The sequence below is a fragment of the Indicator indicator genome, chromosome 5, assembly GCF_027791375.1.
Source record: "Indicator indicator isolate 239-I01 chromosome 5, UM_Iind_1.1, whole genome shotgun sequence".
Lineage (NCBI taxonomy): Eukaryota > Metazoa > Chordata > Aves > Piciformes > Indicatoridae > Indicator > Indicator indicator.
In genome coordinates, this window is record NC_072014.1 from 22,996,216 (window position 1) to 23,021,537 (window position 25,322).

Here is a 25,322-nt window from a genome sequence, read left to right on the forward strand (position 1 = left end):
AGTCTCACATTAGTACAGTTAAACTTGTTATTTAGGCCTGTGGATAAACATATTTATAATATTTGTAGGTGATAACAAAAGAGAAGGGATGCTAGCACTCAGTAAGAACAAACCAGAATTAGGCATAACCTAATGGTAAACCAGTGAAATTATTCAAAATCGATACGGTATTTAATTCTTAAGTACTACTGTGGAAATGTTGGATACAAAAATGTACATATACAGAAGGTGTGAGAACTGGTGGAAGGTGGAAACATTGCAGAAAAGGACATACAGGCTGCAGCAGGAAAGCAATGCTGGTACAGAAATTTAATTTGTCATTTGGGGATGTACCATGAGGAATGTTGAGTATAAAACATGGAACTATAATCACACCGCATTACTCAGTATTTCTGTCCCTATCCAAAACACTGCCTGGGAGGAATTCAGAGGTCAGTAACAAAAGGGATAAGTAGTTTAGAAATCATTACCTATGAGAAAAAATTGAACAGCTAGGCTTATTTGGTTTTGGAAAGAGAAGACTGAAGTGGAAACAGTAAACCTTTAAGTACTATAAATGTTGCCATGAAGATCAAGTGTTTTCCATCACTATTGAGACCAGTCAGTTTTATTTGTTGTATAAGATGATTTAAGCTATATGTTGGGTTTTTTTTTTTTAAATTTAACTATAATTCAGCATTTATCTTACCAAAGAGGTTATAAACTTACAGAAGATTTAAAAGAAAACGTAGAAAAAACATTTCTCAAAAATGATCAAGGTACATTTGAACCTGGTTTAGAGAAAGGACAAATAAATTACACGATCTTCTAAAGTCCTACTCCAGTCTTTATCTCTGATTTCTAAATCATGAAAAACAGGAAATGTGTTTCAATAGTTTTTAAACTGATTACATACCACTAGGTTTCCAATCACCATGACCATCATGAAGACTGTAAGGCACATGGTTTGGCCTGCAACCTCCATGCAGTCCCACATTGTTTCTATCCATTCTCCACACAGCACTCGAAACACAATCAAGAAGGAGTGGAAAAAGTCATGCATGTGCCAGCGTGGAAGTTCACAGTCACTGGAGATCTTGCAGACACATTCCTTGTAGCTCTTCCCAAACAGCTGCATTCCAACTACAGCAAAAATGAACACAATGATGGCCAGCACCAGGGTCAGATTTCCCAAAGCTCCCACTGAGTTGCCAATAATCTTAATTAGCATATTTAGAGTTGGCCAAGATTTTGCCAATTTGAAAACTCGAAGCTGCAAAACAGAAAAGCATACAATTATTCATGTTAGTAACTGTAATGAAATTATTGTTAATCATTTCTGTTCATGTTACTAACTGTAATGAAATCATTGTTATACATTTCATATTTCAGTTACCCTGTGTCTAAATCATGTCGTGTAAGTTTTAGAAACTTCAGTTACAAAATTCATGTTTCCAGTTCTTTGCACAAGACTAGACATCAGAAGTCATAAGTCCTGATTCAACTCGTAAGAAATAAAAAAACAACTGTCTCAATGCTCATGTTAATTACACGGCAGCTATCAGTCTCCAATTCAGAACTTTTTATCTTTTGGTGACTTTAGATTTTTTATAAACAAATTTTACTTGTTGGACAAGTTGAAGAAGAGTCTTTCACCTTTAATTAACTCCAAAAAAAATATTACTGAAAAAACTCCAACACATATGGAACGTGCTCAGTTTAACAGGGTTGTATTTGTATAGTCATTTCCAGATCTCCTTCATCTTAACTGGGAGAGAGATGGAATAAGTAGTTTTCCTAGAAAGACAATCAAGCTAGAGTTGCTAATGACAGGCAAACAAGTTACTTGCAAGTAACTTTAACAATATCTTTTCTGTCATTTGAAATAAATGTAATGTGTCTTACAAAGTTTGTCATACAACAGTGTGAAAAACAAAGGAAGGTGTTATATTGACGCACAACTTGCAACAGACAAAAGTGAAATTAGCTGGAATACACAGCAAGTGTTCAGACAATTGAAAGGAGAGAATACCAAAAAAACCCCAAGTCTACATATTGTTTTATGACATGAAACATAAATAAAATATATAGATGACAAGTTAAAAAGAATTCTATTACTGAGGAAGAAGTCAATCCAGACAGATATTAGACTTCAGGGGAAAAAAAGCAATATAATGCTATAAAGAATCAGGAAATTAATTAATTTAACCTCCATCTTTTTTAAAAAGATTTTTTTTTAGTTAAGAATTTTTTTCTTTATTTAAGGCAAAAGTTGAGCTTGATGATGAGAAACTCTAGCTTTGTGTCTCTTACTGAGACATGGTCTTTTCTGAGACACTCTTCAGAAGAGGATTTGAACATCAGCTTTTATGCTAGACTAGTCTTCAGCAAGACCAAGGTTATTCAGGTTCCTGCTCATGACAGAGATATCTAATAGCAGACAGAGATACTGTATGGACCAATCAGAATAGCTTTTGGATAGCAGATGGACCTTCACAGGGGATTGTAAGGAGAAGGCTCGTGCTGATGAAAAATCCCTATCCAAAGAAAAATCTTAAAACTACTCTCTTCTGTAACAAACCATATAAGCAAACTGGTAATCAAAGTCTGACATCTAAAAATGTCAACAAACTTTCATTAACTGATCCATTATTTACTAAGTGATTTACTAATTTTCAGTCACATGTAGTGAGGGCCTGCAGCTCTTGCATTTTTTTATTCCCTCACCTAGAGATAAAACGACTCTAAAAAAAGTTAATTCCTACTCACTGCAAGAACAGAATCAATGTGGACAATGTCATGAACAATAAACAGATATTACTAAGATAATATGTAAACCAAACTTGACATAATCAATATATGCCATAATGGGTATGCAATTTTGCAAGTGCTTTTGAAAAGATCTGGTTTAGCCAAATATATAATGTACAAATAAAACATGCACAACATACATGCACAAATGCAAAGATACAATATAGAAACAAATTTCACTTGGTATATTTACCAATCGGAACGATCGAAGAACAGATAGTCCTTCTACATTTGCAAGGCCAAGCTCCATTAAACTAAGGCTCACAATAAAACCATCAAAAATATTCCAGCCCTCTTGAAAATAATAGTAAGGATCCATGGCAATTATCTTGAGAAACATTTCTGCTGTGAAAATTCCAGTAAATACCTGCAAGGAAGATACAGTTTCTTACTCCAGCTGAGTGAGAAAATATTAAAAAAATAAAACTATCAACTTTTGGTAAGTTACATCTTCAACAAGCAGTCCAGGATAAATCTGAACAGCTTCTCTAAAATGCCATACATTGGAGTTAGGAATTAAATTCAGATTTGAAGCTTACCTATGCATCACAATATTTGGTTTCCAAAGAAAAAAGAAGTAAATGGGGAAAATATGTTTTTAACTTAACCTGCTAATATTCAAGTATAATTACTGACACATAGAACCTCTTCTGACTGTAATGCTCAGTTTTATCTCCATACATCTCATCTTTGCCCTTGGGAGATCTTTTTGCTTCAAGCAATTAAGATAAGTTTATGAGAGGGACAATTTGGGAAAATAATTATCATGAAAGTTGAGCAGAACTATTCTTCTTCGGGAAGACCTGAATAAGTCACTGTTTCCTGGGGAGCTGCAGTAAATCTGCAACACAGCAAGCATGGGGTTTTTCCCTGTTACAATTCCCTGAATACCCAGGACATCAGGAGGCAGTAGTGAGAAGAGGAAGAGTTGTGGGAATGGAACTGAAAGTTCTTATGATTTCCAAGAAAAAATACTAGCTAAATTTCTTTAACCAGCCTCAATGACAGAAGCTGTAGGTTTAAAAAAATCCAAATGCATATTGATAACGAATCTTAGTGTCTTTGCTCCATAAAGCAAGAGTGTTGAAATCCACAGGTGTCAACAAAGAGGGAAGTTTAAAGTCAGCTATCTCAAGCTTTTAAATATCTAGTCAACCTTTTATTTTAAACATATATACGTAAGTCACAGAAGAATAATTTAAAAAAATGCATTCCACATACATGGCATATCATGAAAGACTTACAAGGTTTCCTACTGAAAGCACACCACTGAATTGTTCTGTCATTGGATAGTGCTCCATGGCCATGAACAAGGTGTTTAGGACAATGCAGATAGTAATGGCCAGGTCAACAAATGGGTCCATCACAATTAAATTTACAATATGTTTTACTTTCAGCCAGGGAGTACAGCAGTCCCAAATCAAGCAAGTGTTAGCAAATTTATACCAGCATGGTGGGCATTTCTGCCTGGATTCTTCCAGTTCTGGAGAGAAAAATGAAAACAACATTTTAAACATGCTTCTCTGTTCCAGTGTGGTGTAGATATTTCCTTCAGGTACTGTCAGTCAAAAGAAAAGTTAAAAATAATCTGTCCCACTATGTTTTAAGTTTTATGTAAAACAAATACTAATTATTGAAGATTAAATAACCCTTCACAAGCAAATGTTACATAGGATGCAAAATATGTATTTGTCTTAGAAATCTGGCATACAAACTGGATGATGAGTGGATTGAGAGTAATCCTGAGAAGGATTTGGATGAAAAATTGATTATGAGTGAGCAATGTGCACTTGTAACCTAGAAAGCCAGTCTTATTCTGGGCTGCATTGAAAGAAATACAGCCACCAGGTCTAGGAAGGTGATTCTACCACTCTGCTCTGCTCTTCAGAGACCCCATCTGGAGTACTGCATTCAGTTCTAGGGTGCCCAGCATAGGAACTTTATGGACCTGCTTGAGTGGGTCTAGAGGAGGCCACAAAGATGATTAGGGGGCTGGAGCATCTTCCCTATGAGGACAGCCTCAGAGGGTTGTGAGTGCTAGAAGGCTGTGGGGCAACCTTATAGTGGCCCTTTGGTACTACAGCAAAGTCGGAAGTGTAGTGATAGGACAAAGGGTAATGGTTCTAAACTGAAAGAGTGTAGATTTAGATTAGATAGTCACAGAATTACAGAATGGTAGGGATCGGAAGGGACCTCTGAAGATCAACAAGTTCAAGCTCCCCTGCCAAGGCAAGGTCACCTAAAGCATATCACACAGGAGCATGTCCAGGTGGGTTTTGAGCATTTCCAGAGATGAAGACTCCACAACCTCTCTGGGCAGCCTGTTCCAGTGCTCTGCCATCCTCAAAGTAAAGAAGCTCCTTCTCATGTTTAGATGAAACTTTGTATGTTCAAGTTTATGCCCATTATCTCTTGTACTGTCACTGGGGACCACTGAATGGAGTCTGGCCCCATCTTCCTAACACCCACCCCTTAGATATTTGCAGGAATTTGTAAGATCTCCCGCCAGCCTCCTCTTCCCTAAGCTAAATAGCCCCTGCTCTCTCAGCCTTTCCTCATATGAGAGATGCTCCAGTCCCCTCAGCATCTTAGTGGCCCTGTGCTGGACTCTCTCCAACGTATTAGAAAGAAATTCTTTACTATGAGTGTGGTGATACACTGGAATAAGTTGCCTAGAAAAGTTGCGGATGTCCCCTCCCTGGAAGTGTTTAAGGCCAGGGTGGATGAGGCTTTGAGCAACTTCATCTAGTGGAAGGTGTTCCTGCTGATGGCAGAAAAGTTGGAGTAGATGATATTTAAGGTCCCTTCCAACGCAAAGCATTCTGTGATTCTGTGCATAGGATGAATAAATGTTTAATGAGTTTCCTCATGAATGATAAACATTTAGGACAAACCTGAAGTCAGACAACTATTTAGACAGTATTATGGTCCACCTATGCAAAACATCTCATTATTACCTTCCTATTTGCTATTTTGGGCATAATTATTTAAGCCTCAAAAGTAATGTTTTGGTCTTTCTTACACATAGTTGCTTAATTCCGTGATTCAGATTCATTGTATTCAGCCTCACAGGAAAAAAACCTCAACATGATATTTACTGCACACCTGTTGAATTCATAGAAGGGATTTATTCTACTGCAGACGGCATGCTTTCTACTTGCACTTAGCTTGGAAGTTTACTGCTTCCACCTCGAACTATTAGCACGTTGAAAGCTTGACTGCTTTTCCAAATATATCTGTCCATCTTTAAGAATAAAATGCTCCCTCTGTATACAAATCTCATCTTGCCTGTATCTATCAGGGTAAAACAGCTGCCTTAAAACACCACTGTTACGTAACGTATCATACATTTAACAGGACTTTACAGTGTTGTCATACAAAAATTCTGTGTTACATACCTTCCATTGTGTTTGTAAGCATGCTGGCAATACTCATAGCTCTTTGCCGTGCACTAGGATCCGTCAGGTAGTCCATAGGAACGTGGTAAGAACTAGACCGTCTCTTCCTTAAGTCAGTTTCTGTAGTAGTGCCCTGAAAATAAAACACTGGTAAAATAGCCTATTAATTGTTCATTTAACAAGAACAGTGCTACAAACTATTACAGAAGTATAATGATTTTTATATATAATGACTCTGCTTTCCTGTACCATGCTCCATTTATGTCATGGTTTTGCAATAGATTAATGCATGGCTAACTTTGTATATAGCAAATGGTCAAATACATCAGTAGGATTGCTCTTGTGCTTAAGGAATATCTGTTTAAGTGTTTCATTGAAACAGGGTTGAAGCATTAAAAGACGTTTTAGACTATAAACAGTTTCTAGACTATAAAAAAATGCTTGTCAATGAGCTCTGCCATAAATATCTTCCTAATTAGGCAATGAAGTCTTTTTTCTAAAGATAAAAATGCACAGGCCATGCAGCTAGCAGTAAAAACATGGAGTATTTTCTTAAGATAATTCTAATTTTGAATACATTTTCAATCCCCTAGCACACATTTTCAAGCAAAATAAGAGATAAAATATTTAATAATGTTGCCATGTCCAAATAAAATAAACTAGGAAAAATTAACTTTGCTACAGGAACACTATCACAACCCATATCAGTTGTACTATCAGTGTTACATCAGAAGATTTGTATATGATCAGTGGGGAGTTAAACACTCATTTAATATATTCCATTAAGTAAATATAATACACAAATACAAAACCTTCCAGTTAAATCTTTGATTAGCATAATGAATCAATAGGTATAAGACTACATATCCTATATTTGTTCAATGATTTACTATGCCATTCTCTTAATTCCCAGTAAATTAACATGTATTTCCTCATGAGAGCTAGACAATTTCAGTTTCTGCAGTTTCTGCTCTATCTCACAACTGGAATATATAAAAAGAGCATTCAGAGTGCTTGGTCAGAAAGGGAATCATGCCCAAGTAACTAAATTTTGTAGAAACAGTAGCTGATCACACAGGGAGAGGACATCATGCCTGAGCTATTGCAGACTTTCTTACATTGCTAGCAGTGGCTGCTTTATCAATCATCACCTCTGGCAGAAGCTGTCCAGTAGGTGACAAAGCTGGTGGCCCACCGACTAAAGAAACTACTCCATTGCAATCCACAGTGCTGTGCATCTTCCCATTTGCTGGAAGTGGAGCTATTGTCCTGGAAGACCTACTGGCCTGACTAATGTTACTGTTGCGCCGTTCTCCATGTCTATGAGGAACAAAGAGAGAATCTCTTCTGCTCTCATTGTCTTCAAAAGTGCTGTGCTCATCATCAGCAAAGTCATTTTCTGATCCTACATCCTTTGCTCGACCTCTGAAGCTGAAAAGACTTGTTCTGCTATTGCGCCTTGGGGAAAACAGGGAGCCTCGAATGCTCAGCAAAGACTGTAGGCAAATAAAAATAATTATTATCAGATAAAAATCCTTTCAAATATAATATGTTTTCATACAGAGGAACAAACCCACAGTGTTAATATGTCTTAAAGGGTAAGGTAATCTACAGAGAAATGAACCACTACAACCCACCCCAATACACTCCCTTTTTGGTAGTAAACAAAGAGCACATAAGTGACAGACAAAGACTAGTTACTTTACTACTTTGGATATATGAAATCAATTGGTTTAGACTAAAAGAAACTGCTTGACAGAATTGTTTCCTCTGCCATTCTGCCTGTTTCATTACCAACTGTTCATAAACTGAATATGCACATCCAGACGCTATTTACCCCAGGTTGCCATTAGTCTGGCAGACTGAGTAAATAAAATTTTAGGCAAATTTCCTGCAACTCAGTCTGCACACAGAGATAGCTCCCAAATACTGCCTAGTTAAAAATCGTAGTTTTTCAGATACTAGTCAAGTAGCGCAGAATAAGATTTTTTGGTTGTTTTTTTGCTGTTGTTTTGTTGTTGTTGTTTTTACTTTTTAAGTCTTAGCTATCCTGAATATGTAAAGATATGCCTGTAGTTTTGTATGAACAGTCTCACTAAAGTTTATCACTTTACTCTTGTGAGTAAATGTTCTCTTACGGGAGGATCTTTTCAAGTTCAGACTTAAAATAATGCTCTAATCTTGCATATAATTACACATACATGAATTAACTTTAATGGATATCAGTGATTCTCTTGACTGATTAGTATTAGCACCTGATTTCACCCAAGACCTCTATGAACAGATGATACATAACAAAGCAGTGTCTGTTTCTCTTCTGCAACTCATCTTTATGGACCTGAGCCCCATTGTTCTAGGTACTGCAAAATGCAGAACAAAAAGGCACTGTGGAAAGAACTTAGATCATCTAAGTGTTACACCACAGATGAGTACAAAGAGAGAGGAAATACAAGGAGGCAAAATTAATGGGTATGATAAACAGTGGTCTTAGCTCACCTGAAGTCACTTCCCTGTCAAGTTTTCTGTAGGCAGCATGGTAAAAGAGAGTTTTAAAGAGGGATTTGAGGAAAGCAATGAAGTGTTCTGTGGAAACTCATGGAAGCTTCTTCCAAGCATGAGGGGCAGCATATCAGAAAAAGTTCAAAGAAACTAGTTTGAAAATTTAACAGAAGGTTATGGACTCTGGGATGGGTCAGTCAAAGCAGGGACTTATTTACTGTAAGTAGGCAAGGTGGGTTGGGAGGCACTTTAGGCACAGTATGTTTTATGGCATTAAAAAATGTCTTTCGGTAGATATATTTACTAGCAGATTAGGTAAAAGCAATGAGATAGGTTAGTGCTCTTTGCAACAACATTCTTGATGAATATAGCAGTAATTGGGTCATGGTAAGTGGTCCAAGTTAAAAATGATTCACGTTTGTGGGTCCAGCATAGAATTAAAAAAAAAGGGGAAAAAAAGAGAGGGAGAGAGAGAGAGAGGGCAACTATCAAAACCCCTTGTGGAAACCCCTTAGAAAAGTGTCAGAGGGGTAAAAGGATCCTCTAAAGCATAACTAAACCAGGAGAACTGAGAGGAGACAACACCATGAATGTTGGAAACAGTAAGTTTTCAAGAAGAACATAATGGTCAGTTACACTGAAGGCAAGTGAAATGTCAAGGAAAATGTCAAAGATGTGATAAAAACCTGAGTTTTGTCTAGGAAAAGGTTATTAAAAACTGATGAGTGGAATTTCTGTTTAGTGACTAGTACCCAGAATGAAAAGGAACTAGGGTTGGAAAATCAGAGGGGTGGGGATTGCTGGATTGTCATAGTAAACAGCTGTAAATGAAGTTGGAGATGAAAAGGTCAGAGAAGTGAGTTGTATGAGGAATGCTTCATTTCTTACAAGATGGATGAACTGAGTTGCAGTTGAATGTCTGCAGTTTCAATGAAGACACAAGCAAGAATATGCACCTAAGGGATCAGATGAGTCTTCAACATGAAGTTGAAGTCAATGGATATAAATGTGAAAATTTGTATAAGGAACAGAATGAAGCACAAACTAATTGAATTCACTAACAAAGTCTTACAGGGATTACACAGTTAACATAAAATGGTGGCAGACCAAAGGGAGAAAATTTACTGAAAAAAAAAAGGGCACAGTTCTATTTAAAAAGGAAGTACATTAGGAAGTAAATGGATGGAAGAGCTAACTTGTCAGAAATAGGAAGCTAGAAACATTATATTCTCACTGCAGTCTGATCTAAGGAGGACAGTCCTTAATAAGACAATACTGGATAGAGAGGTCTGAGCTTCTTTGAGAATGGGAGCTGGAAAAAGTGATACATGAAGAGAATCTGAATGCTTATGATCTATTTAGGGATGAAACAGGCTTTCCAGAGACAGTAATAGAAGCAGATTAAAAACGAAGGAATTATTTTAATAATAGTGACTAAGGGAGAAACCAAGTCATAAAGACCAGGGAGAATCAAGAAGGTGGGGATAAAAGGAAGAAGCATATTGAGGCACACAAAGGGGCAGGAAAAAAGACAGAATGGATGTAAGACCTGGGCTTGTGCTGAGGGAAGAGTCAGAGGTGGGCAAATGGGAGCTCTGAAAACTGCTGAAAGGAGAACAAAACTATTAAATGAAATAAAATGTCTTGATGGGAGATGCAGATGGCAGTCTGAGTCACTGGTGTTTCAATGTAAGAGAACACATGCAAGGACACATTGTCACACATATTTTACCTTCTTTACGACAACAGAATTAATGGTCTCACATCAAATAATTTGACAAATTTCATGTGAATAATTATGCCATTTCTAGTGGGGTTTTTTGCATGCCATGTTTTAGTACTTTTCTCATTGAAAAAATGAAATTCCTTTGTGCGCCAAATTTGAAGCCATTGGTCACGCTGAAAACATCTATCTTGATGGGGAGATAGGTCCATTTTCATTAAGAAACTTGAAATACCACTCGTTTTAATTAATACACATGATTTTGATTTTTCACACAAAAATTCAGAGTAAAACTCACATCTCTTAAAATGCATCTTTGGCTGCAATTATTAGTTTGATCATACTTTGATTTATGATATTAAAGAATCTGTGGCATCTTTTGCAAAGATTGATCAAACTACTTTACAGGGTCTTCTTCATATGATACTTAGAAAACAAAGGCATTTAAGAGGTATTAATACTATGGTACCTGGTGTGGGGAAGAAAATCTCTTTTCGTATGTCAGTCTGTTCCCCTCAATGGAGAATCGGAAACCTTTCCTTTTGATGCTGTCCTCTGATTCAGATTTGTGAAATTCTTCCCCATCTTTCTCCTCGCCTTCAGATTGTTCTTTTTGCTTTTTTTTCTTTCTTCTATTCCTCCTCTCTTTAGCACTCTTTGAGCTTAGTTTTGATGCTTCAGAAGAACTTTCGGAGAATCCACCTATTCCACCTACTCCACTATAATCTCTTGAGTCAGCTGCTGCAGCTGCTGCTGCTGCCTATACATACAAACACATATGCAATTTACATTTATGCAAGCACACACTATTTTAAATTTATTGCCATTTAAAATAAATAAATAAATAAAATAAAAGCTATGATCTCACTTCACTGAATCCAGCATATCATAACTAGTATAATTTGTGAAATACCACTGGAAGCATAAATTACCACTGTTCCAGAAACCATGACTTAGAGCAGCCTATGGGAAAACTCTGCTGTCAGAGAACCAGGGTAATGAGCATGTGTTTTAGATTAAAATAGTATGTTGCAATGAATTTTCCACCTGAAGCACTGTGTAAAAGTAAGCAATCATAGCTCAAACAACAGGAAAAATTCCTGTTATTAGGAAGCAACACTTTCTTGCAACATTTTGCTGGACTTTGGATATTCTCTAGTCTATTAAAGATCTGGTGGAACATTGTTTATCTCAGTTTTGCAAATTATAATCAGAGATATGAGTTAAACTGCAGACTGTTAGAGATTTGTTGCTGTTTAAGTTTTGAATATTTGTGGAGCACTGGATTAACTTTTATTTACAAGTTGTAGTAAAAAAACAAAACCAAAAACACACCAGCAAAGCAGGTACCAATTTACCAAACTATCAAAAACTCCCTTTAGCATTTAGGTGCTTTAATCATATTAAGCATTACATAAAATACCTAGTTCAGCTTCTGCTCTGTGTAGCCACATGCCAAGCAGACATTATCAATTATTCTATTAAAGATTTTGGAGCTATCAAAAAATGAAAAGGAATTTCAAAGCAGTATATACTCATGAGATGTGTACCACAGCAACTTTTTCTCCAGTTTCCTTTAAAACTGGAACACAGCTTTTTGCTGTGACAGCTGGGGAAGGAGCAGAAAAAGACCAATGTTGCTAAAGCAAAATATTTTTCTTACAGCACCTACAATATATTTGCTTCTGCTATTTAAAAATGTAGAAATCCAGTTTTCCCCCATTTCTATTTCTATTTCACAGAATCATACAATGGTTGAGGTTGGAAAGGAACCTCTGGCAGTCATTGTGTTCAACTCCCCAGCACAAACAGGCTAAAGCAGGCTGCCCAGAACCATGGTCAGACAGCTTTTGATTATCTCCAGGGATGGCAATTCCACAGGCACTCTGGGCAACTTCAAGTGCTCAGCAAAAAGTTAATTTCAATCTCCAATTTGAAAAAAACAGTATTTAGTTTATTGGTCCTCATTTTTGTCATTCAAACCAACAGAAACAGTGCAATGGGAAATATTAAAGTTTGTTTGCAAAACAAAGAAATTTAGAAGACCAAAGACAATGTATCGTTAGGATTAGGGTAATAAAAGTATTCTTATACATGAACATAAAGCATCTGATCACAATCATGAATGGAAGAAGAAATTTTACTTTACAGGGATACCTGAGCTTCTTCCTGTTGCTTTTTCAGTTGTTCCAGCATTTGCTGAAATTCTGCTTCCTTCTGTTCTGCTTCTTCCATGGTTGCTTGATTCTGTTCTTCATAGGCCATGGCAACCACAGCCAGGATCAAGTTAATCAGGTAGAAAGAACCCAGGAAAATGACCAAAACAAAAAATATCATGTATGTCTTCCCAGCAGCACGTAGTGTCTGGAGAAAAAAAGATAATACACAGTTTTAGCAGACTTTTAAATACTATTGCATAATATGGTAGCATCTGTGTTATAATCTAGAACTACATTGTAAGGTTGCTTTGAGTTAGAACAAGATTATTTAGTTACTTTTTCCACATATAAAATAATAGTATATGCTGGCTACATGTGCAAATTCCAAGTTTTGTATATGCTATGGTCAAGGTAAATAAGATTCTGTAGGTTGAATACATGACATATATCACTAAAAATGTTGTAGCAGTTGCTTTTCCCAATATACATCTATATGACCACCTTTAACAGTAGTGGGGCCTTCTAACCAGCATCTTACCTTATTGCCTTGCTAGTCTCAAACTACAATGCCACAAAGACAGTGCAGTATACAAAATACCACACTGCACACATCGCTGTCCTTCAGGTTAAGGGCATGTGGAGTTCAGGGACAAGATGTAATCTTTTCAAAGACATCATATTTGTACTAGACAGCAAATCAATTTAAGTAGAATCTATTTATAGCATGTCTGGGTAACAAGGTTTAACAACTTAAGTTCATTTACTCCTTTGTGAAAAGAAACAATAACACTTCTCCTCCTTCATAAAAACAGAATCTATGTCTTATGCATTCAAGTAGCACGTGAGAACCTAAATCATGAACGAGGGCTCTATTACTTTAGACAGCTTACATATATGAAATAAAAGATGATTTCTGTCCCAATGTCTTAGGGACACATGAATGAAAATATCTATAAAAGTACTATGCAGTAATGGTATTGGTGATGGTGCTGTTTATTTTAATAAGTCCTCACCAGCTGGTAAAGATTCTCCCAAAAGTCCTGAGTCATCAATCGAAACAGTGACAAGAATGCCCAACTGAATGTATCAAAACTTGTGTAGCCATAGTTGGGGTTTCTACCAGCTTTCACACATATATATCCTTCTGGACATTGACTACAAAAGAAGAGGAAATGCTATTTTTAACAACTACTCTAAATTACAATATGCTATAGTAAATCAAAAAATCATTAAGGAGTACCAGTTGCTAACGAAATTATGAACAAGTAAGATTTTAATCTACATACCAAGGATAAAAATATATATATTATTGATTTAAAATTTTAAATTCCATTTCCTAATGATATTTCAATGCTTTATTAACATAACTAATAGTAATCTACCCTTTCCCACCAATTTTCATATCAATACATCTCCACCTGGATAAGAGAAGAATGTCAGCTAACATAGTGCATGATAAAAAGTTGTCAGCAAGCTGGCAGCATCATTTATGCACATAGTGTTTGTGTGGTTACCCTTACAAAATTACCCTAAGATGCTGATGAAACTCAAATCATATAGATGGTTATATTTAGGTATAGTTTCAATTGCTAAACATTGGTACTTTGAAGTTCTACAGTACAATTAATACTAACGTTGACCACCTAAACTATTCTAAATAGGTAATTATTTTTTTCTTAATGCATAACAAAAAATGAACACTATTTTCTTACCCTGCATCTGAGCTATTGCCACACAACAGAGCATCATTTTGTCCTTCCAAGAAGTAGAAATGACCTGTTTAAACAAATAACAACAAAAATCATCTCAGCATTTATACCTAATAGAAACTGAGTAATGACATAGACCTTTACACTTTAAAGAAAAAAAGCAGAACTAAGAAACAGTTTAACTGCAATATATAATGATTAGGAATGAAAAAAGACATGGAAAAATACTGTTCTGACAGCTATAGAGTATTGAAGTTGGCCTTTCTTTAGAAAACAGGTAGTTGTGCAGGTAATTCTCAATAACCTACTCAAATGAGTAAGATACAATGGGGGGAATACTAAATTGTATATGTCAGCAAACGAGTGAACAAATACCAGGAAAATGAGACTAAGGATAATGGCAATTGCCATCCTCTTTTCATGTGTTTTGATATACAGTACTTTTATTAATTTATAATTATTCGTTACATCTTATTTCATCCAAGTATTACTTGAAAAAATACTGAAATTTTTGCAGTATGAAAACATTACACCACATGCACAAGAGATTGCTATTTGGATCTTGGCTTGAGCAGCGGAGGGAAAAAAACATGCTTTTATTGCACGGTACAATAAAAAAATACTACACATAAAACTCTCCTCTCCTCTCCTTTTCCCTTTTTTCATCTTTTTTCCTTTGTTTTCCCCCACTCTTTTTATTCCACACCCCTCCCACTGCCCCGCTGTGCTTTAAGGAAGAAAGAGAAAACCTATTTGCCATCAATTCCTACTTTGGGATTCTTATAATAAAATGGGAATCTCCAGTGGAGAGTTTTCGGTCAGGTGGCATATTAAGATAAAGTTGCCAAAATTAGGTATGTTCTGGCTGTTCCCAGGAAGCAGATGGTTCCTCAAGATTCATTGCCAGCTGGCATGGACTAGCTTAGCTGGCATGAAGTAACTGAGGCCTAATGCTAAACAGATGAGCAGGGAATTGCAACCAGTTCCTATTGACTGCTTCTGCTCTTGTCACCACCGGTATACAATAGAGACAGCATAAAATCTGCTTATTTTGAAGAGACAGAAAGGTTATGTACATAACTTATGCATCTGCAATCTATGCATAGATTCCAGATGAAAGAACACTGGATTTTCAGACATTCTGGTGCTCACATAGTCACACTGTGTGCGAGATCTAACCTTTACTGAAAAAGCTTGAAAAGTTTAAAAGTACAGATAGGTGCCAAGCTGGATTTTCAAAATTGTCTGTGGGCCTAATTCATCTTCTTATGTGGCACAGCTCCAACTCTGTTAAGCACAGGATCCAGTTAAACCACGCAGTCAGCTCAACTCTCAGCCCACTATTTTGGAAAACATTTAAATAATAAAATGTCCAATACAAAATGATAACAATATAGTAATAGAAATAGTCAACAGACATTTATAAAAAAAGTGTGGTGTATAGAAAACTTTTCCTGTTACCTGCCAACCTAATAACAGGACAATAGTCATGGACACAACTTCTACATGACACTTTCAGAAGTGAATAAGGAAATATGTTCTGGCTGGAATCAACACAATATACTTGAAAAAAGGTTCTCAGAGAACAGCCACCTGTGGCCCAGTGTTGGTTTGTAAGGGCATCTTTCTGAAGATTCTCCAGGGATCCATGCTATACAGGATTTTTGTAAGTTTCATTATTAACTCAAGACATGACGTAAGAGAAAAAAATGCATCAAGTACTCTGAAGACATTAAGCTAGGAGAGAAGATGACGAAATTTAGAATGACCTTTACAAACTGACAAGCTGGTCCAAAAACAATTGGATTTATTTCAACAGAGACAAGTGGAAAATGCTACAGCTGACAAGGCAAAATCAAATACGTAAATGCAAAATAGACAAGATCTGGTCACAGCCACTGCTGTACCAATAGATGCAGTGACTGTCACAAACTGTAAATTGACTTTGACTATAGTGCTGATATAAAAATTATGCAATTTTGAGAAGTGTTCATAGGAATATTGTATGTATGGCACATGAGGTATTTTTTTCTAACTCATACCTTAATTGGAGGAGTAACCACCAGATTTGAGCATCTCATTAAAAAAAACACCCCCCCCAAAATCTCAAACAAAGAAAAACTGAAATCGCAGACTGATTGGAAAGAGTCCCCCAAAAAAGCAAGAAAATGTGAAAATAGATATAGAAAATACAAACAGAAAATAGGATTGCTTGGTTTAGAAAAGACCAGAAATAAAGAAGATAAGACTTTTAAACTAATCATAAAGACTAATATAAAGTAGTCTATGATTTTCTTATTTCTAAGTCCACAGAAGAATTACTAATTTATTCAGTTTGAAACTGGGAAAATTTAGGTTAGCTATTTAGAAAAAACTTTGTGTGGTATAGTACCAGAAGTGGTTAAAGGGGGATGGAATGGGATCTCTTCTTCAGAGGGGTTTTAAGAATAGGCTATCATCCAAAATCTTCTCCAAGATTACATTTTTATGATACTACAAGCATGCTGAGATGATAAGTATATTAAAAGATTATAAGTCAAGGAGACTTGAATACAAAAGCATTTAGCTGCTAAACTGGGGTTTCCTAACTTGCAGTGAGTGATAGAGGCACCAGTTACATTTCTAGAAACTTTAAAAAAAACCCTAATATGCCTAATTACAAAGTTAAAACCCTGAGAGACTGAACAAGACAAACTGAAGCTCTTTACCATTATGAAAGACAGAATAGAAATCTACTCTAGATATGTTCAGACTTTTCTATCTGTATTTTTAATTGCTAACACAGTAGTGACATTAGCTACCTAAAATGGTGAAAATACTGTATCATGGTATACAAAGGAGACCAAAATGCTAATTTCTTGATTTTTTACAGATAAGCAAATCCAGTTCTTTTTTTGCTAGAATAAGAAGAATGGGATAAATCATCAGAGCTCTCATAAAGGCTTTTCTGTGCTGTACAAAGATGTGTGGTGCAGGGACACCAAGTTTTGGAAGAAAGAACACAGCTGAATTTATGTGCTATGTCAGGATTCATGTGCTAACTGACATTCAAATGTGGATTTATGTTATAGGGCATTATCTGGCAGTAATGGTACCTATATGGTTTCAGATCCAATATTAGGCCTGTCACACTATTTCAAGATACTTGAAGCCAGCACAGAAATTTCTTGCTACCCAGTACAATATCTTGCTACCCACTGCAATATTATGAAAATGTTAAACTACATTATGATTGTTCTTTTATTTACTATACCAAATGAGTCCTTTTATGCCTCTTGGCCAGAATACACTATTTTAAATGCAATGTAAAGATACTAATGCTTTTGTATCTCTTTTAAAAAAGGTCAGAAAATCAATGCAGATGATATAATTAACTCTTACTTCTATCTTCGATGTACTCGTCCCAGTTAAATGTTGTCATTGTTGTATTAATAAATGTACCATTTTCACCTACAGAGCTATTAAAGTAGGAAATAACAGTTGTTTCAAATGTGGAATTGTCTGGAGGCCACTGCAGGCATTTATTCCTCAAGTTGCCCATGAACAGCTGCAGCCCTATTAGTGCAAATACACTCAGACAAAACACAGTCAGGATCATTACGTCCGAGAGCTTCTTCACAGACTGAATTAGGGCTCCCACAATTGTCTTCAAGCCTGCAAAGAGAAAAGATTTTTACTATGATGTTAAACAGATACTAAAAACACCAAGAAATTGGGTGATTTTTTCCTGACAAGATACAGGTTTCATGCAAAATGACAAATAATGAGTCTTTCATTTGTGATACAATAATTTTCATGAAAAGCCTTATTACTTGTGAAGATGAATGAAAAGCTGTTAAGTTTATGCTTACTTATACCGTACAGAAATAAAAAGTAGATAATACTGAACACATTCTTTATGCCAAAACAAGTGATTTTATTTTTCATGCTGTATTTCAACCCTACATAGAAAAGCATCATTTGCTTTTGCTGATGCTTCTTGCCCAAACCTTTCTTATACGAACCTTTCAAAAAGTATTCTCCAAGAGTAAACCCATTATAAATACATTGTAGGTATATATTTGAATGAAATATAAAGAGGGGTGATGGTTTGGAGAAGAAAGACATCTTTTAAACAATACCCCATGCATGGCCCATGCTATCCTTTAAATTTTTTATACATGACTTAAAACTCAATTAAGTAGCTATATCAAGTGCCTGCAATAAATGGTAACATTTGCATCAGTACGAAAGCTTGAAATTAACTCATATTTAAAACGTGTAAAGCTTGATGTCATAAGATGCAAATCACATAGGGTGTTTACTGCAAATATCTCATGCAAGAATTTGTTAAACTCAAAGGCTGATTTTTAATTTTTTTTAAATAAAATGCAGCTAATATAAGAAATGCAAGAATCAATTAAAATAAAATTACATCTCGATTCCTGCTTTTTTTTGTATGGTTAACAGTGTGTAGCACATAAGGCTTATGCTTTAGAAACTTGAGTACAGCCTTTGTAGAACAAAAGTCAGCCTCAGTGTTTAACCTAGCTCTCACCTGGAATGACTGATATTGTTTTCAAAGCTCGGAGAACTCTGAATGTTCTCAACGCTGAGACATTGCCCAGGTCCACAAACTCTGTCACATATCTGTAATAGGGGAGTTCACACACAAACACAATGACAGCACACAAATAACAGCTGGAGATGCGAGGGGCCTAACACCTTACACCAACTACTTCTTACCTGGGATTACAGAAATAGTTTTCAAAGCTCTCAATACTCTGAAAGTTCGAAGAGCTGAAACATTGCCTAGGTTTACAAATTCTGTTACATACCTGTAGGATTAAACCACAGTTACTCAGAATTTAGGCAGATTTTACGCTATTGCTTGGGTCTTTGATAAAGACCTCTTCACCGTTCACTGTATTTTGTTTGTGTTATAAATATGCTTCTGAACATAAAATTAATTAACTTTTATCAAAATAAACCACATTGACTTGATGTTTGATATATTATTTGGTCATCTTATAGCAGGAAGTCAAAAGGATTCCTTTAATCCTGGTATGGAGAAAGGAGACCGGATGTGAACAGTTCAGGCTGATGGCATTCACAGTCCTAACGGGCTGGCACACCATGTCGGCCTCTGCAGCACATGCTTAGTTAGAAATACTAAAATGTGTAAAAGAGGTGGAAGAAACGTGTTGAAACTGCAGGAAGTCCAGGCTCCAAATGTTCTGGCTGACAAAATACGAGGCAATTTTTAGTCACTGATTTCATGCTATCAGAAAGACTTTCTACTAAAAACAAACAAAAAAAAAAGTAGAAAACTTACGCAAATGTAATGACAGTGAAATCTAGCCAATTCCATGGGTCTCGAAGAAATGTAAAATCTTCTAAACAGAAGCCCCTTGCAAGTATTTTAATAAGTGATTCAAAGGTATAAATTCCAGTGAATGTGTATCTGAGGAAAAGATGCAAGACAAAGTTTATGGAAATACACACATTATCTTTACATATTATGCTCCCTAGTTGCTTTACTCTCATTTTCTTCTTAGGTAGCATGAGAACTTGATGGAAGTTACAACCAACTTTATCTGTAGAGCTTTTAGCACAAGGAAGGAGGAATCAAACAGTGATTAAAAGACTAAATGGCAACCATAGCTTAAATTCAAATTCTATAATCTATACAAATGAGATGGTCGGAAAATTCCTGGTGAATTCATTGGTGCATGTTTATGTCCAATTTGAATCCATGTCATAACAAAACGCAGTGATGGATTATGACAGGATTTCAGAAGTTGCTTCTAGATTAAAAATTTCTGTCTTCAATGTTACTTTTATGCTGAAACATTGCTTAGTACCATGAGCTGGCAATGTGGTAACCCTTATCAGTCCTCACTGACACTTTTAAAAAGCAGGTACATCCAGTACTTCACCTTCATCAAGAGAGGCATAGCAGTGGAATAAAATGAGTGTTTTCAGATGTAGGACCCTGTGCAAGAATAACCATAAATATTGAGAAATGCCAATAAAATTCAGCATTCATTTTGACTAAAAAATGTGGCTGAAATATAAAGAGTAAAAATACTAAATTCTCGCATTGTGAGTCATTTCAATTTCCTTTCTCGGAATGACATCATCTTGAAATTTAGTTTCATTTATATCTTCAATGGAAAAGAATTCAAACTGAACTGCTTACAAAGCTTGAACAGTTTTTCAGACTTGAGCCAACCATAAACCAATTTTCCAACGTGAATTTTTCAGTGCAATTACTAATAAATGTCTCCACAACTTTACTCAACAAATAAGGACTTCTGTTGTATATTTAAATGGCATAATCTATTGTCATGAAGAAATATTCAAGGTAGCTATCTTTATTCATAAATACTAATTATGTGCCAGATATTCTAAATACATACATGTTCATACAGAACTCAAAATGACAATGCCTATACTGACCATAATTTAATTTTTGATTATTGAAGATCAAGCAGCTATGTATCATCCAAAGCAGTTAGGAATCAAGGAGCAGAAGTATAAAATGCTATTGCAAAAACGATGCACCATAAAGCCCAGTGATTCACACTGTGCTCTGCAGCCTTGAAACTATTATGAAACAGACGCCAATTGTATACTGTCACCAAGCAGTTGACATCATATTGGACCTGTTATCTTCCTATGGGAAGATTAGCCATAAAGACTTAAACACTTTTTAACAGCTTATTTTTCATACAAGATTTCCATTGCTACATTGTCTTTGGTAAAGGAAAGCTGCACTATGGTGAATACAGTCACCCCTTAGACTATCACCTGATCTGTGTGGGTTATTGCAATAGAGATGGAAGAGTGCATTTCCCCACATTCTTGCACAGATGTAACAGACAAGGCAGTGGAGGAAAATATTCATAATCCACTTTTTTTTTGCATGGTCATAAGACTGGATTCTCTTCCTACATTCCTCATTTAGTACTACAAACAGAGGGAGGATGGACACTGAACAACTTGTAGTGAAGCAAGTGTGGCAAAATATATGTTTAATGTTTCACAGAAGAAAATAGCATCTGAATACCTGTTGAAAGATTATACTGACAAGGTAGCTGCTGCCAGTGGATGCCATCCTAATATAAAATAATTTACAGCACTTTATTTTGGATTACTGAATATCATTCAAAGAAAATCCATTGAACTTACTCTACATTCTTTGTCCAGTCTGGAGGGTTACTCATGGTCATAAATACACAGTTGGTCAAAATAGTGCACATGATAAGCATGCTGAATAATGTAGATTACAGGTTAAGGAATGTAAACCAGAAAAATTTCATGAAAAGAGAATCAAAGAGCATGCTGCTTGGGCAGATTTCCACTATCAGGAACTATTTATATCTCCAATAACACTTAGGGAAAAGCCCTGAACATGCTAAGGCTTCCACAGTCATTGCTTTATAACTACAAGAGAAAAATCATATGCTAAAAATTAGAAATTCTGAAAGACATAAAAACCCCCAACCCTTAATTTTAAGAAGGCCTTGTTTTTTCTTTTGGATAAAAATGTGAAAGTTTGAAGAAGTAGCTTCTAATTTAGTGGAATAAGACAAAAAGCATCTCTTTTGGATGTTTCAGACAAATCTGATTTACTTCTTGCATACAGTGAAAAATAAGTTTTCTTCATTTTTCTTCTTTTATGTATCACCATAAAATTTTGCATACAACATTTTTGTTTATCATTACAATACAAATATTGAAAAGTAGTTATCACGTAGTAATAAAAAGTATTTTATTATTGTTTGCTTTATATATGTCTTATTAACATAAATGTGGATGGGAAGGCATATGATATTCTTAAACAAGGAAACTTAAAAAGAATTCCAGAAAAGGTCCAAAGCATCATTTCATCAGTTTTACCAGAACTGCTCTGGATCCATGACCTTTTACTCTCAGAATAGATGACAATTGTAGAAAAGATAACACCAAAATGAAACCCACAGTGATGATGCACAAAATGTCCACGTGATGGCACCATCATCTAAAACTAGGAAAAGGACAAAACGATTTTGAGAAGCACTTAAGCTTCTGTAACTTAAAATGCAGGTTCACCCGGAGTATAATGGAGTGGCAAGTATTGTGAGGTTCCCCTCACAAAGTTTTCTTTGCATATCTACAGTAATAAAAAATAAAACAAAATTTTAAAAAATTCAAGTGACAGTAAATACCTCTCCCTTCTGAAGTGTCAAACTGTGGCATTACATTCAAAAATTCTGAAGGATTTCTGCTCAGGAAGTATATTTCAAACCCTTTACTCAGAATCTAACTTCTCACAATGTAGCTCATATGAGAATGGAAAAGAAGAGAAAGAAAGGTGTTAAACAAATAAAACCCAAGCATAAAAAATAATGTGCTAGAAGACTGTTTCCCAAACTTGTATTTTCTCATAGGCTTTCAAAATCCTTTCTGATGAAATGTTCCTTGCAGAGTTTTAGATCCACATTATTCGTTCATTGGTGGAGAAATAACCAGAATATACATTCCCACAATTTTAAACAACGTTTTTTTAGCATTCTGACTTCAGTGACTCTAGCTCTTCACCACCATCTCAGTCCCATGATCTTCTCTTATTCCATGTAACAGAATAACGTTCTATAACATGCTAACATTTCTATGCTACCCATTGACAGCAACATGTAACACATAACAACCACTCCCATTATATAAAGACTGGAAAAAGTCCTTTCAAAATCTATCCTATGTGATCTTAGGATGCCTATATGTAGTGCTACACACAATAAACACACTTTCAACGTGTTTATGTTAGGCTTCTGTAAAATGCAAGTGTGCAAACATTCATATTTGTTCCTTTAGTAAGCAGACTTGCTGAAGTCAATGCTCTCATTGCACATCTCAGCATTCAGTATCAGAGCAGTGGGATGCTTACTATAGTCAACTATCAAGACACTGAAAAAAACCTAAAATAATAGATCATTTAGTTTTGCAAATCTCTACATACTTGAAGACTGAAATTAAAACATCAAAAGTATCACCAGTGCATAATGCAACAATGATCAAGAAATAAATTACATAAGATACATGTAGGACTGAGAATGTATAATAAAGTAAGAAACCTATGCTGTTTTATCAACCTACCTTTCTGCAATTGTGATCTGAATCAGAATATGAAAAGGAATTTTGAATCCATAGTTTTACTAAATATTCATGCAAGCACAAACCTGGGATCAAAGATTTGATTTTTAACACAAAATGTCAGTGAAGAACTGAAAGTATTTTGAGCAGTATATCTGCAGTTTATGAAAAATGTGGAGGAGGAGAAAGATGAAAAAAGATGTGATGATTACAGGAAAAATAAGAGGGAAGACGGGGGGAGGGGGAGAAGAGCTGGGGGAAGAAAAGACGACACAGGAAGAAATTGTAGAGCATGATGACTGGTTGTCTGGCTTCTGATGTTACTATATTAAGATCCAGCAATGAACACAAATGTAAAAAGGGAATAAGAAAAAGAACAGAAGAAAGAAATAATAGAGAGGAGAGGGACAAAGCACTATAGATCATGCAACATATGTCAGAGAATGATTTAATATTAAGTAACATACCATTTACTACAGTTTTAGACTAACCACTTGAAAAGGATATGAATGTACCAAAATTTTAATAGCTATTTTTCTAAGAGGATTGAAAGGAGTTAACATGTACAGGGCAGAGGTGGCACTGAATCGGAATATTGCCTTCCCTTTATTCAATACTATAAAGGTCTGGAAAAAGAAACAGAATGAAAAAAAGCATTTTAAAGATACAAAGTTACAAACAAGTCACAAATTTAAACCCAGAATACTTTTCATTTTATAATTAACCATATTTGGTCAAAGTTTTATTCTATTGATACCTCCCTCAGTATCACAATCCCCCAGTCACACATAGTAGAGCCTATCCAAATTACTACAAATGTAACTGCACAAAAAAAGAATTGAGTAAATTTATTTAGAAATTAGAAACAATTCTGATATCACTACCTAGATGACAAAGACAAGTGTGTAAGACACAAATGCACACCATGTTTGAGGAATTTGTATACTTTTTCTACCTTATAATATATACACTGAGGTATATAACATTTAAAAAGCCATTTAAATCTCAGCATTCTCTGAATCAAATAGCCACTACTAATTATCACAAAGTACTAAGTATTCATGTGATATAAATTTTAAGAATAATATTCATGAAAATAAGGAAACTGAGGGCGTTAAATAATCAGTTTTTCAACATAATACTAAGTACTAAATAGCTTATGCTGTACTCTAAAACAATGTGTTGCTTCTCTTTTCAACTATTTCTTTTAAACAAGTTTCACACCTGCAATTCTGTCTATTTTTCTTATATTTTACTGTTACCTAGTAGCAATTAAAAGCTCAATTCAAGCAATTCAAGACAATGTATTTTCATTGTCTGTCCACAGTTTAAACAATAAGTTGTGTACCACCAGCATTAAAAAAGCATTTGTAAATGTAACAGCTTTCTTAAAACCTGGGAAATTAAGAATGAAGCCTTTATTTACCATGCAGCAGGCTTTTACATTATTTATATTTCCATGCAGTTGGGGAAATTCCTATCTATTTCTGCAATCTCTTTCTACACCTGGGTTCATGCTCATTAAAGGTAACGGGATCCAGTTAGCTTTGTGGCAGCCCTAGAAAGCCCAAAGGGAATATAAACTGTGCAGACTTGAAGCACCGCCAGTAGCCATGATCTGCTTCATCTGGAATCAGAGGGTAGCATTTGTAAGGATTATGCTCTACTTTCTGAGCAGGTGTGCCAGATACAGCATGTTTCCCAGGCCTGAAATCATAAATTTCAGTGCTTCCAAACTGAACATATTGCCATTCCCAGATAGATACCCACTGATTCTCAGTCTATGCTTTGATCCTTTATTGCACAGGAGAAAGGATTGGCCTGTAATGTCCTATTTACTACCATTGTTTTGCAAAGCTATTAATGCTCTTCCTGAGTTCAAGAAAATATGCCCTCAGAGTTTTCTGTTTCATGTGTTTTCTGTTCT

General features: G+C 35.5%; 1 protein-coding gene across 7 annotated transcripts in view; it reads right to left on the reverse strand.

Moving 5' to 3' along the window:
* The window catches only part of LOC128967321 (sodium channel protein type 2 subunit alpha), a 52,827-nt gene that overhangs the window by 25,529 nt on the left and 1,976 nt on the right, over positions 1-25,322 (reverse strand). The window contains exons 2-15 of one of the 7 annotated variants that reach the window (XM_054381406.1): positions 23,903-24,021; positions 21,452-21,541; positions 19,593-19,721; positions 18,816-18,907; positions 17,660-17,932; positions 14,282-14,345; positions 13,583-13,724; positions 12,568-12,774; positions 10,880-11,170; positions 7,340-7,684; positions 6,189-6,321; positions 4,035-4,273; positions 2,984-3,157; positions 896-1,252 (exon numbers count right to left, since the gene is read on the reverse strand). In XM_054381406.1, coding sequence (XP_054237381.1) covers positions 896-1,252; positions 2,984-3,157; positions 4,035-4,273; positions 6,189-6,321; positions 7,340-7,684; positions 10,880-11,170; positions 12,568-12,774; positions 13,583-13,724; positions 14,282-14,345; positions 17,660-17,932; positions 18,816-18,907; positions 19,593-19,721; positions 21,452-21,541; positions 23,903-24,021 — 2,655 coding nt within the window. Of the gene's footprint in view, positions 1-895; positions 1,253-2,983; positions 3,158-4,034; positions 4,274-6,188; positions 6,336-7,306; positions 7,685-10,879; positions 11,171-12,567; positions 12,775-13,582; positions 13,725-14,281; positions 14,346-17,659; positions 17,933-18,815; positions 18,908-19,003; positions 19,096-19,592; positions 19,722-21,451; positions 21,542-23,902; positions 24,022-25,322 lie in introns of all 7 variants that reach the window. The other 6 variants (XM_054381404.1, XM_054381403.1, XM_054381400.1 and 3 more) reach the window with 6 other exon arrangements.